Below are 16,909 nucleotides of genomic sequence, written 5' to 3'. Positions count from 1 at the left end.
AGACGGGGAGAGGAGGAGGGGAAGGAGGAGGGGAAGGAGGAGGGAAAAGGCGGGGAAGGAGGCGGGGAGGAGCGGGGGAAGGCTGTCCTGGTGGTGGAGCGGCCCCGGGGCGCGGTGAGGGCAGGCCGGGCTGGCTCCGGGAGCCGCTGCTCCGCGGGGAAACTTCCCCCCGGCCCTGGGCGGGACAGCGGGGACCCGGGCAGGCGCCATGGACTCCGGCAGCGAGACCCACGAGCTGAACGGGACGGCGGAGGGCGCGGAGGCGGCGGAGGAGCGGGTGAGGGCCGGGGCAGGGCCGGGCCCGGCGGGGCGGGGCGGGGGGTCCCGGCACCCGCGTCCCTCCCGGGGCTGTGTCCGGCCCGTCGCGTCCATCCCGGGGCCGGGCGGGGCGGGCGCTCCGCGGGGTGTGCCGGTGGTCGGTGCTGCTCGGTTATTGCTGGGTTTTTACCTGCCTTGCACGCGTTCCGCGCCGTTCTGTGCGGGGAGGCCGCCGGCGGGACCGTGTGGCCGGGCAGAGCATCCCCGGCAGCTCCCGGCTCCTGCACCTGCCAGCACGGCCCTCCTCTCCACCTGCGGGGCTCTGCATCCACCCAGAACAAACAATTACAAAACTAGGGGGAATTACTGAAGTGGTAGTGCTTGAATGGTTATTTTCCATGCAGTAATCTAAATAAAACCAAGAATACCCAGCCTTTTCCTACTCCGTGTAGTCAAAGTATGACTGGACATCCTCAGTGGGAAGTATTCATCTGGTATTATGTTTAAGTATAAAGGATGTTTGTAGAACATGCCACTTATCTGAAAAAAGCAGACTGGTAGAAGAGTGTCCTTTATCTTGTTTCGGAAAGGACTAAACTCAAAAGGCAGCTCTTACTCCAGCCCAAGTCCTTGCCACAGAGAAACTGCTGTACTAAACCCTCTTCTGTGTCACTGGTAAAACATTCTGGTTACAGACAGACTGGACTGATTGTGTAGCACATCTGTCCTTTCTCCATCCCTCCCTCCCTGACAAACCCTTGGAGTCATGAATATCAAACTGAGAAAAATAAAAAACTATCTTTAGTAAATCCTGGAAATCCTGCCTGAAGTGAATCAAGGCTGGGATATGCAGGTCAAAGTGGTGGTCTAGAGTGGTTTCCTCTAAACCTCTGACTTCTCAGCAGTTCTCTCATTTTCGACATATCTGTGTGATTGCATCACAAGTGCTCTTGATGGGGGGTTTTTTCCCCATGTGGTCTGCTCCAAGAATTTTTCAGCAACTTTCCTGTTTTACTTCATCTTCACTTGCAAGCAGCTCTCCTTTTGTTACATCTTTCCCATCAAAACTCAAGTTCTCAGTGAGTGCCATGTAAAGAATAAGCAGTGAGACATGTTATTCCATTGTTTTAAATGTACACAGTGACACTTCAGTGAACTTCATAAACACTTTTTAAATTTTCTCACACAAACACAAAGTATATGCAAGGTAAAACATACAGGGACAGATTTTTCAAAAGCCCATCTCTGAATAGAAGGTACCTTTAAAAATCTGCCAATGTTCACAAGTCACACAAACAGCACCCCAGCTCAGCAGGCACCTAAACCTGGGGAGACCATCTGCAGCTGCCTGAATCTTCTGTATTGGAGTCAAAAGTGTGTCTGCTTTGAGGAATGCTCACAGGCATCAGAACATGGGCTACCCTGGTTTCCTTCCTGCCTCTCCCAGCATCTGTGCTCTTCTCAAAACTGCCTTCTCATACAGAAGAGCTGACATGAAATGCAGGTGTAGTTGTTACCTTCAAAGCAATCAAAGCGTACAAATTTTAAAAAGACCAGTTAAGCTTTTGGTAGTTCTGAACAAGTGGTCACAAACTGGTTTGATGTGGTTTATTTTTACTCCAACATTCATTTGAATACATTTTTTAGCAGCTGCCAGGTTTTTAGAAGCAAAAAATTCCTTGCTTCTAGGCTTGGGCTGGCGTGGCACACCTCACTGACTAATGTGTATAATTGCATCCGGAGAAAGTATCTCATCTCTTCTTCAAAGGATCTGTTCACACAAATACAGATTGTAACTGTTTTTCCATCCATCTAGCTGCTTTCCTTGTTCATGGTCCATATTGAAACACTTTCCATCCGCTGTGTTGTAAAAATCTAGTTTAGTGTTTCCAAGATAACAGGATGTGCTGGATGAAGGAGTTCAAGAAGATCTATGGAAAAGCTGAACAAGAATTGGATAGTAGAAATAAACAGCTTTAATCATGTTATTCCTAAAAATGTGTTGAAGTCTGTATATTCAGAAGTAATTTGGAGCATAAAAGTAATTTCAAACATGGCGGTTTCTTGGCATCATACTGGAAGTAACCAGCCTGTACGAACTTGAAATTTGCTGCATATAGCCTGAAATGGTATGTTCTCATTACTCATATCAAACTGAATTTGGAGTATTCAGTATACTTCAAATATTGATACTATTGGTGATAAGTTTTTGCTTGCATGTTTTTTAAGTAGCTAGAGTAAACTGTGTGTTAACCACACAAAATAGGCAGTCCACAGCCCAGTTGTGAGAAATACTATTGTAAGACTAAATGACTGGAAAGAATAGTAAGGCAGAAAAAATTATACAGGAGCAAACTTTAATATCTGTGTGAACAAGTTTACGTTACTCCTTCGTTTCACAAAGTTAGCCATGAGGTGTGCTAGTTATTTACATTATTTGGTAATTTCATGAGTAGAAATATTCTAACTGGATCCTGGAACCAGTACAGCTTTAGGAAAACAGTGCTTGGCCCTCAGCAGGCTGTACTTTTCCCTTTTTTAATATTAACTTCTTTAGCTCTCAGGAGTTCAACATGATTACCAGTTTTTTTCTTGATGTAGTCATACTTGCATTTACTGTTTGTAAAAAAGTGATTCTTAAGCAGAAGTTTAAGATTCTCCTTAAGGTTTTGAAGCTGCTAGAAAATCATGATGTCTGTGAAGTACAAAAGCATGCTGAGTTTTTCCCTTTTTTTCCTTTCTTTTTTTTTTTTTGTATTTGCCTGAACCACAGCATGTCAAGATGTTATTGCAGAGTTTTCATGAGCTAGTTATTGCTACACTGGGTTGGTACTTGGGTGAACATCTCCCCTTCTCTTCAAAATGGAATTTCCATGGGAAATGAAACTGATGATTCATTCCAGAGCCAGGGGTAGGGGTTTTTCTCTCTTGAGTCAGTGCTAAGCTGAGCAAGTGATTTAATGTTTTTTTGAAGGAAAAACCACAGAATGTCTTCTGAGGAGGAGGAACAAAGGATTAATTAGAAATAAGGAGGCCACGAGGATGGTGAAGGGCCTGGAGGGGAAGCCTTGGTCTGTTCAGCTGGAGAAGAGGAGGTTGAGGGGAGACTCTGGGCTCAACAACTTCCTCGTGAGGGGCAGAGGAGGGGCACTAATGTCTTTTTGTGGTGAGCAGTGACAGGACCTGAGGGAATGGCCTGAAGTTGTGTCAGGGAGGGTTGGGGTGGATCTCAGGGAAAGGCTCTAACCCCAGAGGTGCTGGCACTGCCCAGGCTCCCCAGGGAATGGGCACAGCCTGAGGCTCCAGAGCTCCAGGAGAGCTTGGACAGCGCTGCCAGGGATGCCCAGGGTGGGGTTGTCGGGAGGTCTGGGCAGAGGCTGGACTGGATGATCCCTGTGGGTCCCTTCCAACTCAGCCTGTTCTGTAATCATGTCATCTGATTCTGTAATCATCCATTACATGACTGATACAGCTTAAAATATTTTTGTTGGAAGAATATCTTTTTCTTTGTAGAATATTTTACCTGTTTGTTTTTAGATCAGCAAGATTTCTGAGATGGAGGGGAAGTCTGACTTCAGAGTGGCCCTTTGCAATTTCAGTGTGTAGGTGATGGAGATGTGGACAGAAATTCTACAACTATGAGAATTATTAAATGTTAGTGTAAAGTTGCTAGTTCAATCCTGTAACTGTAGGTTTGATCCTAGAAAAAAAAAGAAAAGTTCTGAAATGGTGTTCTATTTTTGTCCTGTATTATTCTTTTATGTCTGAACCATCTTTTTTTGATTTAACTGGAATTTTTTCAAACATGAAATTTCCCCTGAAAGATCTGGAAAAATTAGCCAGAAAAATATATTTTTCTGAAAGATAAGTACTTCAAAACCGTAGTAAATTACTTCTTAAACAAAATTGCTTTTTAGCATCTTTTTAACAGTTCTGATTGGGAAGAATATTGCAGAGCACAGTAAAGAGCAGCCTCACTAAGTTCAGTATGGCTCAGCTTTAGTTCTGCACAGCTTCATTATTATGTGGTAAGTTTCCATTGTTTTATAATTCACACTTATTCCTAAGCACGAGATGTTCAGGAAGCTTCTCTATGGCACCACAGACCCAGAGTTCATTCTGGTCCATTCTTATTTTGAATCAAGGTTGTTGGCCCATAAAATTGCATTAATAACTAACCTCAAATAGAAAGAAAACTGCTGTAATCCTTACTATAACAATTTACAGTATTTATTTGTATTTAGAAAAGATAATTTATTGTTTTCATGTATTTCCATTTTCAGTGCTGTTTCCTTCCTGTTGAATCACCAGGTGAGGCTTAGCTGTGATTCATGAAACTCAGCACCTAAGGACATTTGCTGCAGAGACGCTTGTATCTGCTTTTTAATAAATGTAACCAATAAATCCTTTCTGTATTTCAAAGGGACTCAGTTCTTCTGGGTGTACCTTTGAAATGGGGAGCAAAGCAAGCAGGGGCTGCATCTGTACTAACACGGGGGGACTGAGAACAAGTACCATGCAATCTTAGAGTGAAGGTTCTGTCTTGGAGAACCAAAAATGTGCCAGTTTATGACATGGCATTGTAGCTTTATCCTTGCAGAGTTCAGTACTCTGGGCAAGCAAACAGCCCCTGCTTCTGGGAGGAGACCCAGAGGGGTACTGCCTGTGGGGACAGCACCATGTCACTGTGAAAATCAGCTCTGCCATGGGATTCTTCCCGTCACAGACGGAGCAAGAGGGAGAGGCTTTTCACTTCCCTCCTTTGTCTAACTGTGCATAGAGCAGCAGGGCAGGTCTTGTTTTGCTGAGAGGCTGAAGCTTTGCAGCACTGGGGGCCTGAAGGCAGGCAGGGAACACTGCAGGGAATGCAGTCCCAGCTGCACCTGGCTCTTACACACGTGTGAACACACGTGCTGGCTTTGCTCAGACTCCTCTGGAGACACGAACCAAGGGCTTAGCTGGTCTTTACCAAGAAATTTGAATGTTGAATGTGTGTGAGGAGGTGTTTTGGTTGCACTGAGGCTGAAGCAGGTCACATGCAATGCATACTGCTCTTTTGCCAAGTGACACCTGCAGGAAAAGCCTTCCTTTACCTGCATTCTAGAAAATCTGCAAACATTGCCCTGGCCCTCTCCATGCCCTGTGGGTGATCACAGCACAGTAAGTGTTTGGTGCTGTGGGCTGCACACGTTGCTGCATGCCTGGAATCTCCCTGAAGCCATAAAGCCACATAACCAAGTTCTGCTATAATTTCTGTTGTACAGGTTGTCACTCTCCTGAGGTTAAGGCAACACCTCTTCTTTCATTGCACTCTATATATTGCAGTGTAACACATGGTCTGATCTTAAAAAGTACCCATGTAGTACTGACTGCATCAGCTTCAATACCTCTGGCAGTGGTCTTCAGCTTGCTCCCAAAAAACAAGGCTAATTTGCTTTTTTGTTTGGTTTTTTTTTTTTTGTTTTATGGTTTTCCAGCATCAGTCAGGAGACAGCAAGTGACTGTTTTTGGGGTTTTAATGATTACAGATCATTTTTCCTGGTGAAGGCAAGATCACTGGCTGAGAAAAAGCTCTGATATTTGCTGCTGCCCTATGACAAATTGCACTTAGTCAAATATTTAGGCTTGTGATGGATGACAAGATGTCTGGTGAAAATAGGTCAAGTTTGGTGTTTAAATGCCCTGGAAAAATTGGCAATACATACATGAATATCTACCCTAATTAAAAGGAGGCTTTTAGGTCTGGACTGTGGCAAGTGGCTTGGGAATTGATCATGTTTAGTGCTGCTGAGGAGAGTAATTAGAGTGTGTCTTCTGCATTTGAACTAACCTGCAAAGCAAGACTTCTTCCACAGGATTTTCTGGCAAGCAGGAACACATTTGGGCAGTAAAAAAGTATCTAGAAGTAGATTTAAAGAAATCAGCTAGAATAAGCTTACTTTTCATGTATTTGTCTATTATTTTTGAAATCTAGAAGTGAGAGCAGCAGAAATGAAATTCCTAAGCTGTTCAGAGCCTCCTGAGGATACAACCACGACTTCCTTTGTCATGGAGTTGGGCAGCTAAGTCTGAGCTAGTTACCCTAAGCTGCATCTAATCCATGGAGAAATAGGCACCTCTGGGAGACAAGCAGTCAAATTCCAAGTCAGGTCACATGGATCATCATCAGGAAACACTCATATATTCATCCCATTGGATTAACTAGCCCTAGGTTTGCCCTGCAGATGGTTTTTAATTTTCCTGTTTGCAGAGCAATTAAAAAAAACCAAACAAACAAAAAACAACCCCAAACCAAAATCAGCTGATGTGAAAATGGAGGAAAAAAGATTCTTGGCAACAAAAGATCATTTGATAGTTAGGTGTAAACATCTCTGTATGGGTATATGGATGGCCCTGGACAGTGGCATGTCAGAGGAAGGAGAAGCAAGGAAAGGAGAGTAAGCAGAGCTCACACAGTGACTTCACATCAGTCCTTAAAATAAGACTCACGAGTAATGAAGGAACTTTCTGTATGTGTGATGAGAGAAAGTGAATTTTATAAGTATCTGTATTTTTAAGTGTGCCTTCAGGAGTAAATTAATCACAACAACCTGTTGTTTGCTGGATTGTGTTACAGTGGTTTTTTCCTCCCAACATTTTCTCAGTGCAAACTTTTCACCCTTTCCAGTCTCTCCTTTTCCCAGGGTAGAAGCATGCTGACTGTTTAAACTGATCCTACAGGGCAAGCTGGAAAAAGTGCCAAAGGGCAGTAGAGGCAGGCACTGTTTTCTGCTCTCCTTCTGGAGGACAGGGGTAACAGTGGAAAGCGGCACAGAAAATCTCAGTGCTGCTGTGGCTCTGCCTGTATGATCACAGGAATCATTGGATGGGCCAAGTGATGTCTCACTCAATTAAGAGATGTGAATAACCATTTTCCTCTGCTGGCTCCAGCGCAGAACGTGGCAGTGGTTCCAAAGGAACAGACCCATCAACATCAACCACTATGCCAACAAGAAGAGTGCAGCTGAGAGCATGCTGGACATCGCCCTGCTGATGGCCAACGCCTCCCAGCTCAAAGCTGTCATGGAGCAAGGACCCTCCTTCTCCTTCTACATCCCACTGATCATTCTCATCAGCCTCTCGCTCACCCTGCAAGTTATGGTGGGAGTGCTCCTGATATTCCTTGGTAGGTAGCAGCAGTAAGATTCACTGACTTGTATTTTTCTTATAGGACAGAGTCTGTAAGATGGTAAATAAACACACCCTTTGCTTTTAAAAAGACTTTGCCTCAGAACTGATTCAGGTTAGAATCATATAATCATTTAGGTTGGAAATGACCTCTAAGATCATCTAGTCTAAAAGTTAACCCAGCACAGGTTCAGTTCTAAGCCATGTACATAAACATCACAATTGCACATCTTTTAAATATCTCCAGGGGTGATGACTCAACCACTTCCCTGGGCAGCCTGTTCCAGTGCTTGACAACTGTAGTGGTTTAGATTCTCCAGTTTGAGTTTCCTGGCCAATGCACCGAATATTATGGTGGCTTTAGTGCTGGCTAAAATCACCAGTGCACTTACTTATTTCTTGCTGTGAGATATGGATTAGGAGAAGGGCAAAACAGGCTTAAAACTTAAAAGGTATGAAGAAAAGCTTATTAACAGAACTAAAAGAATAATAAGAAACAGAATAAAACCTTCAGACCTTCCCCTGCCCAACTTCTTTCCCAACTGAAAGCGTAGAGAAGAAACCTGGGATTTAAAATTAGTTACTACTTCTACAGTAGTCTTTCATCAGTTCTTACAGGGAGAGGAGTTTTCTCTCTCCATGCCATGGAGACTTCTCCACAAGAAACAGTTCTCTCATGGCTTTTCATTTCTATGAATAGCAGCTGCCTAGGAAAAATCTGCAATTGTGAATCTCCTCCCATTTTCACAGCCTTCTCACAGCTGGGTTAATGGGCCATGTAACTTACGGGGTATTATTTTAATAATACCCCATAATACCTGTTCAAAGGCAAAGGCTCTCCTCATCTGTCTCTATGACCTTCTTCATCTCTGGGAACAGAGGTCTTCTTCTCTCCCTGGGGGCAAAGGGTCTTCATCACTCTCATCTCTCTCTGTTCAAGCTTCTCATGGGATCACAGCTCCTTCAACATCTGCTTTGCTTAATTTTGGATGCCTCTGCTGAAGTCTACAGTTTGAACACTCCATCCCCCCATACTTTCTCATGAATTAAAGGGGGTATTTTAGTACATCATCGTCCATCTCCATGGCCTTGCCAAAACAACTTTCAGCCCCATTACTAGGGCATCTTCTCATTCTCCTTCCATTTGGGACTTGACTCCTTCTTCACTGACCTTGGTGTCTTCATCTTGTCTTTCTACGTCTCATCGTTCTGTCCTTTTCTGTCCCTGGAGAGAGGATCAAGGTCTCATCTGTGTAGTGAAAGGGTTCATATCTTGTCTGGTCCTGCAGAAACAAGAGACAGCTTTCCTGGCCTTGCCTGTCTTTAAAATAAATTCACAGAGGTGGACCCACTTCTAAATGGTTTGATAGGTTGTCAATTGTCAGAGCTGGCCAGTTATTGGTATTTTCTAGGCACTGAGGAAGCTCTTAGCAGCTTCTCTCAGGAAAATGATTTCTGTGGGTGGCTTCTCTCCTCACTAAATGTCAACCAATGCAAAATCAACACAGTGAAGAATTTTTTCCTAATATCCAAAAATACAGATTTTCTCTTGAAACCATAGAAATACCCCAACAGAGGGAGGAAGGGCAACTTTATGTGAAATCTTCAATTTTTATAAACTTCCTCCTACTCATTTGCCCATACTATGAATATTTTTTTTTCCCAAGAAAGCCTGAGGAAGCAAAATTATGAAATATTTTTAAAGAAACACCAGTAGGCCAGATAAGATAATGCCGTCTATCCTGTTTCATAATAATGTTTTTGGCAAGACCTGTTACTTAATCTTATGACTGAAATGTATTTCTTCCATATCAGTGATAGAAGAAAATATTGTGAATGTGGAACTCTGAAGGGGAAGTAAAAGTTAAAATGTCCATCGTCATGTTGGTGTGGCATGTTGTCTTTAGCTTGGCTGTGTTGCAATCAAACTGCATCTGCCATTGCCCACCACGAATAAATGACACCACCACTGGTAGGAAACAGCTGTGGATCATTTCTGCTAGTGATATGGGATCATTTATTTTCATAACATTTTTCAAATCATACCCTTTACCTTAGTGGGAGCTAGATAACTGGCCTTGGGCCTAATGTAAATGAAAAGGCAGAGTTCACACATGGCATTTATTGAGTTATGGATGCCACCTTTGGCATCCCTGTCAATCTTTCAGTGTTCTGCTCTGTTATCAAGCTGAAAAAACAATGTTCGTTCAAGGAGAAAGTTCCTAAGGAGCCAGGATACACATGGCCTGTAATATTCACAGTTGATGTGGCTTTTTTCTTTCTTACAAAAGAGACAGAATTCAGCTGTCTCTGCATTTGTTAGAGTTGGTGCAAGAGCTGAATCCAGGTCTTGGCTCAGAGGAGATTCCAGAAGGGGACTGGAAAAAAAACAACCTGTTGATGCTGGGAGGTGTGGAAAGCGAGTAATGGAAAAATCTGCAAAATACTTTTATGTTCCTCAGTTGAAGGCATCTCCCTGATTGTTTGAGCAGACTTTGAGGCTGTAAACAAGCTCCCTGTCTTTCTGTTGGGCAATAATTTCTCAGTATATTCTGAGATACTGCTTTTTAATGCTTGTTTCTGCAAGGCACTGCTGAAATGGTTTAAATTGCCCTCAATTTTATCTTTGTCACATTGAGGGTGACAGAGCCCTTGGCTTATGGTGATGCACTCTTGGAGCAGTGTTGTCCTGCTGAAGTCAAGGACAGAAAGAAGACAGGAGATAAGAGATGGAGGTATGAAGATACAGGCATCAGACCAAGAACTTGCTTTTCACAATGTATATTTTATAGTTTTGGCTTCTGTCCATACGTCTATAGTTTGCTTCTGTCCAGCCATGAAATTCTGTCTCTTTAAGCTCTCACAAGACCAAGCAGAAGTCTGTGCCACCATCCAGTTTCTTTCCTTGAGTCAGGGTTTTATCCTGGGAGCTACCAGTTCTTGCAGATTCTAGTAGGTATTAAAAGCTTTTTCTTCCTAATGAGCCTTTCATGAAAACAATGTGAGTAATGTTCAGCAAACTTGTCCTTGGAAGTGATTTGGTGACCTTAACTTTTTGGAAGAAAAGCAAAGAAAGTCTTGAAATAGTTTCAGTGGCATGAAATCATAGTAATCTACTATAATAAAATACTGAAAGAATAACTGTTCTTAAGAACATTTTTCACATACACCCTCATCTTAAGTGCAGTAATTACAAAGACAGGATTACTGCAATTCTACTTCAATATTTAGAGCTCTTCCTAAACTGACAAGTATTACTTGTCTTCTCTGACCCTCCTTTGGACAAAGGGACAGCTCTGAAAGTGTCAGTTTGCCTTTCAGCATGGTTGCTTTTAACTCATATAACAGGTCAGGCCATTATTGCCTTTCCATTTTATTCCAACTGTCTCAAATGCTCTTATTCCATGTTTCAAAACTACTGATTCCATTTCATTTATTCTACATTCACATGGTGGTACCAGAGTCCTTCCAGGTTCTATTGAGGTGTGAGCATCCACATGCCTCCAGATGATTTACAGATGTATTAACTTGGTTGAAGTGCTACCAAATTTAAATTATTTCATGTCTGCACAGGTGTGCAGTAGCTTCTCAGGGCAGTTTCCCCACACTGTTCTTCACTGCTTTGCCTGGCCTGTGATGTTTGACTACACTGCTTTAGCAAACACGACTTGAACAGGCACCCAGAATTCCTTGAAACCAAAACTGTGTTATTAGGGACCCCAGGTGAACCTGGCTGTTTGCACTTCAGTGTCACAAGTGTGTTTGTGACCACTCAACTGCTTCAACAACAAAGGCTATTGGTTCAGTGGTTCACTTCTGCAGTATGGAACAGGATGATGATGGTACAAGCAGATAACAAGATTTATTTTGTGTGGTAGAGTCATTAGCTGTTATGTCTTTGTATGTGCCTATCAGAAGGAGCTCTAGGTTTTATGTTTTACAGTAAAAACTTGTATAAACTTTTTCTCACGTGTTGTGCACATGCAGACACATGCTCCAGTGATCTGTGCTCTTGAGAACTTGGAGTCATATTGTCTTAATAGACAATACCCATTGTCAAAACATGTTCCAGAATTCATCAGCACTCGGTCCACCAGCATCAAAAGAATGCAGCCAATGGTCTGAGCTCCAGGGCCCTTACTGCCAGAGAACACAGACAGGAAACTCAGGTTTTCACATGGTGTTTCAGTGGGTGTTTGGTCAGTGTTGGTCCTGGTGATCTTGGAGGTCTTTTCCAGCCTTAATGATTCTATGATGCCAGGCAAGTGTCCTAGACTTCTCACTGTCTTCAACCAAACCTATTACCAGCCCAATGTAACTAATTTGTATGCTATCATAAGCCTGGAATCAAAGCTTTCGCTATATTAATGCTATCTCCCTTGTGTGAGCCTCCCTCACTCCTCCCTTTAGCAGTTCAACCAAAAAGCAGCTGCAAGAAGCAAAGGAAAATGTTTACACAGTGGATGGTCTCTGTAGAAAGGAGTGCAGCTACACTGCTCTGACAGCTCCCTCTTTTTAACAGATGCAGTGCCCTTGCTTTCTTAAAACAGAATCAGGGAAAAAGCAGGGAGTATGAGGAGTACAGGCTGGGGAAGGGTACCAGTAATATCCATGTACCAGAAAAAAATCCAGCACTGGTAATGAGATCTGCAGCATTTTAGCTAGGATATTTAACTTCATCCTCTCAGGGCTTCAAGTTTCATGAAGCTTCATCAAGGTCATCATGAAGTTTCATCAAGTTTCAGTCATGTATTCAAGACTTTAAAGACATTTAAATGCTGAAAGTCTGCAGCACAGGTAGGCTTCAAAACATCAAGAACTCAAAAGATTTCTAGGGATGGTAGTGTATTCATTACTTCCCACGTGTCTCCACAGAGATTAGATGCTAATTACTGAAAGCTAATAGGCTCCTTGTGGTTACAGACCTTCCCCTTAGCACTTTCACTGACACTGCAGAATCTGACTTCCCTTTTAAATATGACTTATCCAAATAGCTTAGCATAAGATAAATTCTTTAACTACATCAGCATGAAACCTTTTATTCTGGATTTTGAAATACACATATCATTAAACATTTTTTTTTCTCCTTTCTCTTTGAAGTAAAATACGACCTTAACAACCCTGCAAAACATGGAAAGCTGAATTTCCTCAACAACCTTGCAACTGGACTAGTATTCATTATAGTAGTTGTGAATATTTTTATCACTGCCTTTGGAGTACAGAAACCAGTTGCAGAGTCAGCATCAAGACAGTAAGGACCAGGTGAGTGTGGTCTCCTGCAGCATGAGGTATTGGGGCATGGCACCCAGGGATGCACTTCAGAAACAGCCACAGGCTGATCTGTACTCTGCAAGTTCTTGCAAATACCTGAGTTCATTTCCCATTAGTGCAAAAGCAGAAGCTGCTGGGTAAGTTATTACAGTGTGTTTGTGAATGTGGAGTTCAAAAGTTGATGGCAGCACATGTGTCACCCATAGGAAGTGTAAGGGTTGTCCTGGCCTAGCCACTCCTTTTCCTTACTGCTGACTGAGACAATAAGGGAAATCATGTTGTTCTGTTTTCTCCAAATGCCTCTCCTTTTTTTAAGGAAAGTTTGCATCCAGTCTGTTATTTAACACTGAAGACAATCTGTTTCCAAGTAGCTAAGGCTGTTAAATCTGGTATGTAACACTGCACATGCTGGAGCCTCAGTTCCTGTGTCGGCTCCTCTGTCCTCCATGGGACAGGGCTTTGCTCTGGGGGAGACTCAGCCCACAAAGATGAGTGCTGTCACTTCACAAGTGGTTATTTAGGACAATGTTGTTGCTCTACCTGCACTTTCAACTTTGCTCTTTACTTACACAGAAGAACAAATAAAGGAATTGTGGGGATCAAACTGGGTGTCTTCCCAGCATCATAGCTATGATGAGCAGTTTGGGAGGAGATAAACCTAAATTGTAGGCTTGTAACACAAGAGGCACCATGGTCAACATCTGCCTTTAAAATAGCACTGCTAAGTCTGTGTGTGCCAACATTGCTCTGGCTCTTGGTCTTGTGGGTCTCAGCCCAGGGTCAGAGACCTGCTGAAGAGGCAATGACTGAGCTGACAGCCTGTGGTGCACTCAGCCCATGCATGTAACATTACTGCTTTGTGCAAACTTCTACAGGAAACCCTTTCTCCATGAAAAAGAAGATACAAGGCCTTTAAAGCATTAATCTGTAGATGAGTGGTGCAACAAGAATGGGAATCAAACCAAAATTTATCATCAGTCGAAACAGTATGGGAGGAAACCAGTGCAGAAAATTACTAGGAAGATGAAGAACTACATTAATTTATCTCAGGGTGTGGGTGGAATTTTCTGCTTTAACCAAAACCTGTGAAATTCACAGGCAGTGAAACAAGATAGTTTTATTATATTTTCTGGCTATAGTCACTACAAACAGACTAATAAATATTGAATTTTAGCAGCAAAGAGCACATAGGTTATCTGAGGTATTATCAGAAATACAGGTAGGAAGTTGACTTCAGCAGTACATGTTAAAGCAATACTGAAGAACTAACCCCAAAATTACACTGGCAAAGCCAAAAGAGCTGCTTGAAGGATTACTGGAATTTTAGCTGCCTTCACAGGAGGAAACATACACAATACCAGGGACAGGGGCAGAGGCAAGGATCTGAAATAGGCATAGGGAAGCTCAGAACAGAACCAGCAGCTGTGGGCTCCTGCCTCCATGCTCTCACACATTCAGTTTCCTAATTAAACAGCCAAATGTGGTGTCCTATTTTTTGCTGCAAACTTGTTAAATGTGAAAGTTCTGTATTGCTTTAGAACATTACAGCTGTTGTTTGCTCATTTGTACCCATTGCCCTTGCTAAAAACATCTGGTCATCTAAATGTAGATTGAAGAATAAGTGGGTTTTAGTCTGTTGCCACAAGTCTCCTCAAAACCCTGAGAGAAGTGGGTTGCCACCATTTTCTGACTTCACCTTTACTATTATGCACCCTTTTCCACAGAAAATTTAATTCCCCCTTTAAAGCAAATGTGTCAGTTCCTGTATCACTAAAATAGCAGTATCTTTGTGTTTCAGAGACCTGGAGCATCCACTGTAGATGCCATTTGCACTTGAACCAGCTACACTGGTCACAGTGGGAAGGAAAAATGATTTGAAGAAGCTGGACACACCAAGCAGCTTTCTCAAGCTTCAGCCACACTTGCATACCTGAAATTTTCCCATGTGTTAATATTTAAATGGCTGGGCACCTAAGAAAAGGTTGATTTTGCCCCAAGGACGCTGTTTTTCTGGAATACTGGCATTTCAATTTCTGAAGAAACTTAATTTTTTTTCGGAGAAGCTACATAAACACATAGAACAAGGAAATACCATCTTGTAGCAATTCACAAGACTTTCCTTTTTACATGGCTTTGGTTTTTGTGGCAATTTGTCATTTCCACCATGGTAGGAAATGTCAGGCCTTTGATTCTGGTGTGGTCACATTGTCCTTTATTTCACAGCTTGCCAGCAAGCCCATGTGCTGTGTAGCCCAGCAGGGCTCTTCCTTTGCAGCGTGTAAAGGTAGCTGTGCCTTGTTTTTCTTTTCTTCCACTCTAGCTAAAGCAAAGATGAGACAAACAGAAACAAACAGCATTCTTTTTTCTTTCACAGGTAATCATTTGTATTGTTTCTTCTGGACACACTTAAAATTCCCATGTCCTTCATTAGGTTATAACAATAACCTAATTGTTAATGGTTTTGTACCATGAACTGCTATTCTGTGCATTATATGTTTTTATTTGAGTCGTGGAGTGGTTTGGTTTCAAGGGACCTTTAAAGGTCATCTCGTTCCACCCCTGCCATGGGCAGGGACATCTTCCACTTCCCAGGTTGCTCCAAGCCCTGTCCAGCCTGGACACTTGCAGGGATCCAGGGACAGCCACAGCTTCTCTGGGCACCCTGTGTCACCTCCCTCATTGTAGAAGGTTCTTTCTTATATCAAATTTCTGGAAACTCAGTTGGAGAAAGTGCCACCTTTTCTAGGCTCAGCTGGTAAACTGGGGGATCCAGGGTGGACTTTACCTGCTAAACTGGTACCAAGTGCCTGTCAGCAGCAGTTCTAATGGCAAAATGAACTGAGTTTTTCTCTCTAGTTTCCTCTCTCTCTTCCCATCATTGATTGTTGCGTTTTTTTTACTTTTATGAGATTATGTCTAAAAGCAAAACAACTTTTTAAATTTTTATTTTTAAATATATATATATATATATATAAATACCCTCTAGGCCCTTACCTGCTGGCTCAGGGACTTAACACTTTTTCTAAATACACTATTCCCAGTGATGGTGTAGGTTATTATTTCTTAAACAAAAACATTTCAGTCATTTTATTTCCAAAGTATCATACCTGCAATCAGAAAAATCTGAGTTTTCTAGGTTGCACTTATATGTAGATGCAGATTTGTATTAATCAATGTTCTTAGTATCAATTTTCCAATGCTCCCTCATACATAAGATTAGAAGTTTGACTTCATATGTCTCATCTCATTTACAGTTTTTATTACTGATCTTTCTCTTTGGTTATGTCTCAAAGCCCATTGATGTACCAGACTTTCATGTGTATGTTCTGTATGGATTAGTAACAGGAAAAAATCAAACTTGTGTGATTAATAATGGAATAGACATTCTTTTTTATTTTCTAATTTGTCTTTTGTTGCTTCATTTCCACTGTAACATGTATTTAACCAGTATCCAGCAGGCAGTGGTTTAACTGTGTGTGCTGTACTAATTTAAACATAGCTCAGAACAAATTCTGAATGAGGCACGCAGGACAACTTCCTGTATTTATTTTTTACAAACCACCAACTGCTGTAGGACTCTTCATGCCCACTCATGGCTGTCACACTTCTGATGCCGCTTCCCATGTTTTTATTGTGATTAAGTAAGATTTGCAAAACATTCTCAGACATGAAATCTGTATTTTAAGTCTCTGAAGCCTTCAGAGTTCATGTATTTTTTAGGAGACAGAAGCATCTGCGAGTTGATTTCAAGTATAAATAATTTAATGACAGGATTATTATTCTTTTAAGTCAGGTGCTGCTTTAAAATCCTGGCAAGTATCTCTGAGGGGCAGCAAACAAATACATAGGTTTGACTCATTCTTGGACTTGTTCTTTGGTTTGCTGTGCTTTTTCAGAGTTCTTGGTTGGAGGCAAATATCTCTTTTAAAAAGAGGTCATCAATAATGAAGCGAGATTAATTTTCCAGGCTGTGTGGGGAGCAGTTCCTGCCAGGTCAGCCGTTTGCTCCTGTTTCATAAGCTCTGGGCAGGGTGAGCGCTGCTCATGGCTCTTCTCATTAGTCCCTTGCACAGCCAGAACAGCCGGGGCTGGGATTTTCAGTGTAGCTCTGCTTACCAAAGGAGGTGACAACAAGCATATTTACTGGAACTGACTCTAGTATTTGTCTTCTAATCCAGGTCACTGCTGGTGCTTATTCTCTGAGTCTTACATA

At 42.2% G+C, this 16,909-nt stretch overlaps 1 protein-coding gene across 1 annotated transcript; it reads left to right on the top strand.

Moving 5' to 3' along the window:
* Positions 1–57: 57 nt before the first annotated feature.
* Positions 58–16,098, top strand: NINJ1 (ninjurin 1). Its single transcript, XM_058845219.1, has 4 exons — positions 58–277; positions 7,189–7,423; positions 12,526–12,687; positions 14,495–16,098. Exons 1-3 carry the CDS (start codon positions 209–211, stop codon positions 12,678–12,680), a joined length of 459 nt encoding a protein of 152 aa, XP_058701202.1. The 5' UTR covers positions 58–208; the 3' UTR covers positions 12,681–12,687; positions 14,495–16,098.
* The last annotated feature ends 811 nt before the right edge of the window (positions 16,099–16,909 follow it).

The sequence above is a fragment of the Poecile atricapillus genome, chromosome 9 (assembly GCF_030490865.1).
Source record: "Poecile atricapillus isolate bPoeAtr1 chromosome 9, bPoeAtr1.hap1, whole genome shotgun sequence".
In the NCBI taxonomy this organism is placed as follows: Eukaryota; Metazoa; Chordata; class Aves; order Passeriformes; family Paridae; genus Poecile; species Poecile atricapillus.
This window is presented reverse-complemented; position numbering and strand designations above follow the sequence as displayed.

Excerpts from the sequence above, each read along its gene's own strand:
- NINJ1 (XM_058845219.1), top strand. The coding sequence starts at position 209 with ATGGACTCCGGCAGCGAGACCCACGAGCTGAACGGGACGGCGGAGGGC. Across the intron at positions 278-7,188 it reads CGGAGGCGGCGGAGGAGCGG|CGCAGAACGTGGCAGTGGTT; the intron begins GTGAGGGCCGGG and ends TGCTGGCTCCAG. Across the intron at positions 7,424-12,525 it reads AGTGCTCCTGATATTCCTTG|TAAAATACGACCTTAACAAC; the intron begins GTAGGTAGCAGC and ends TTCTCTTTGAAG.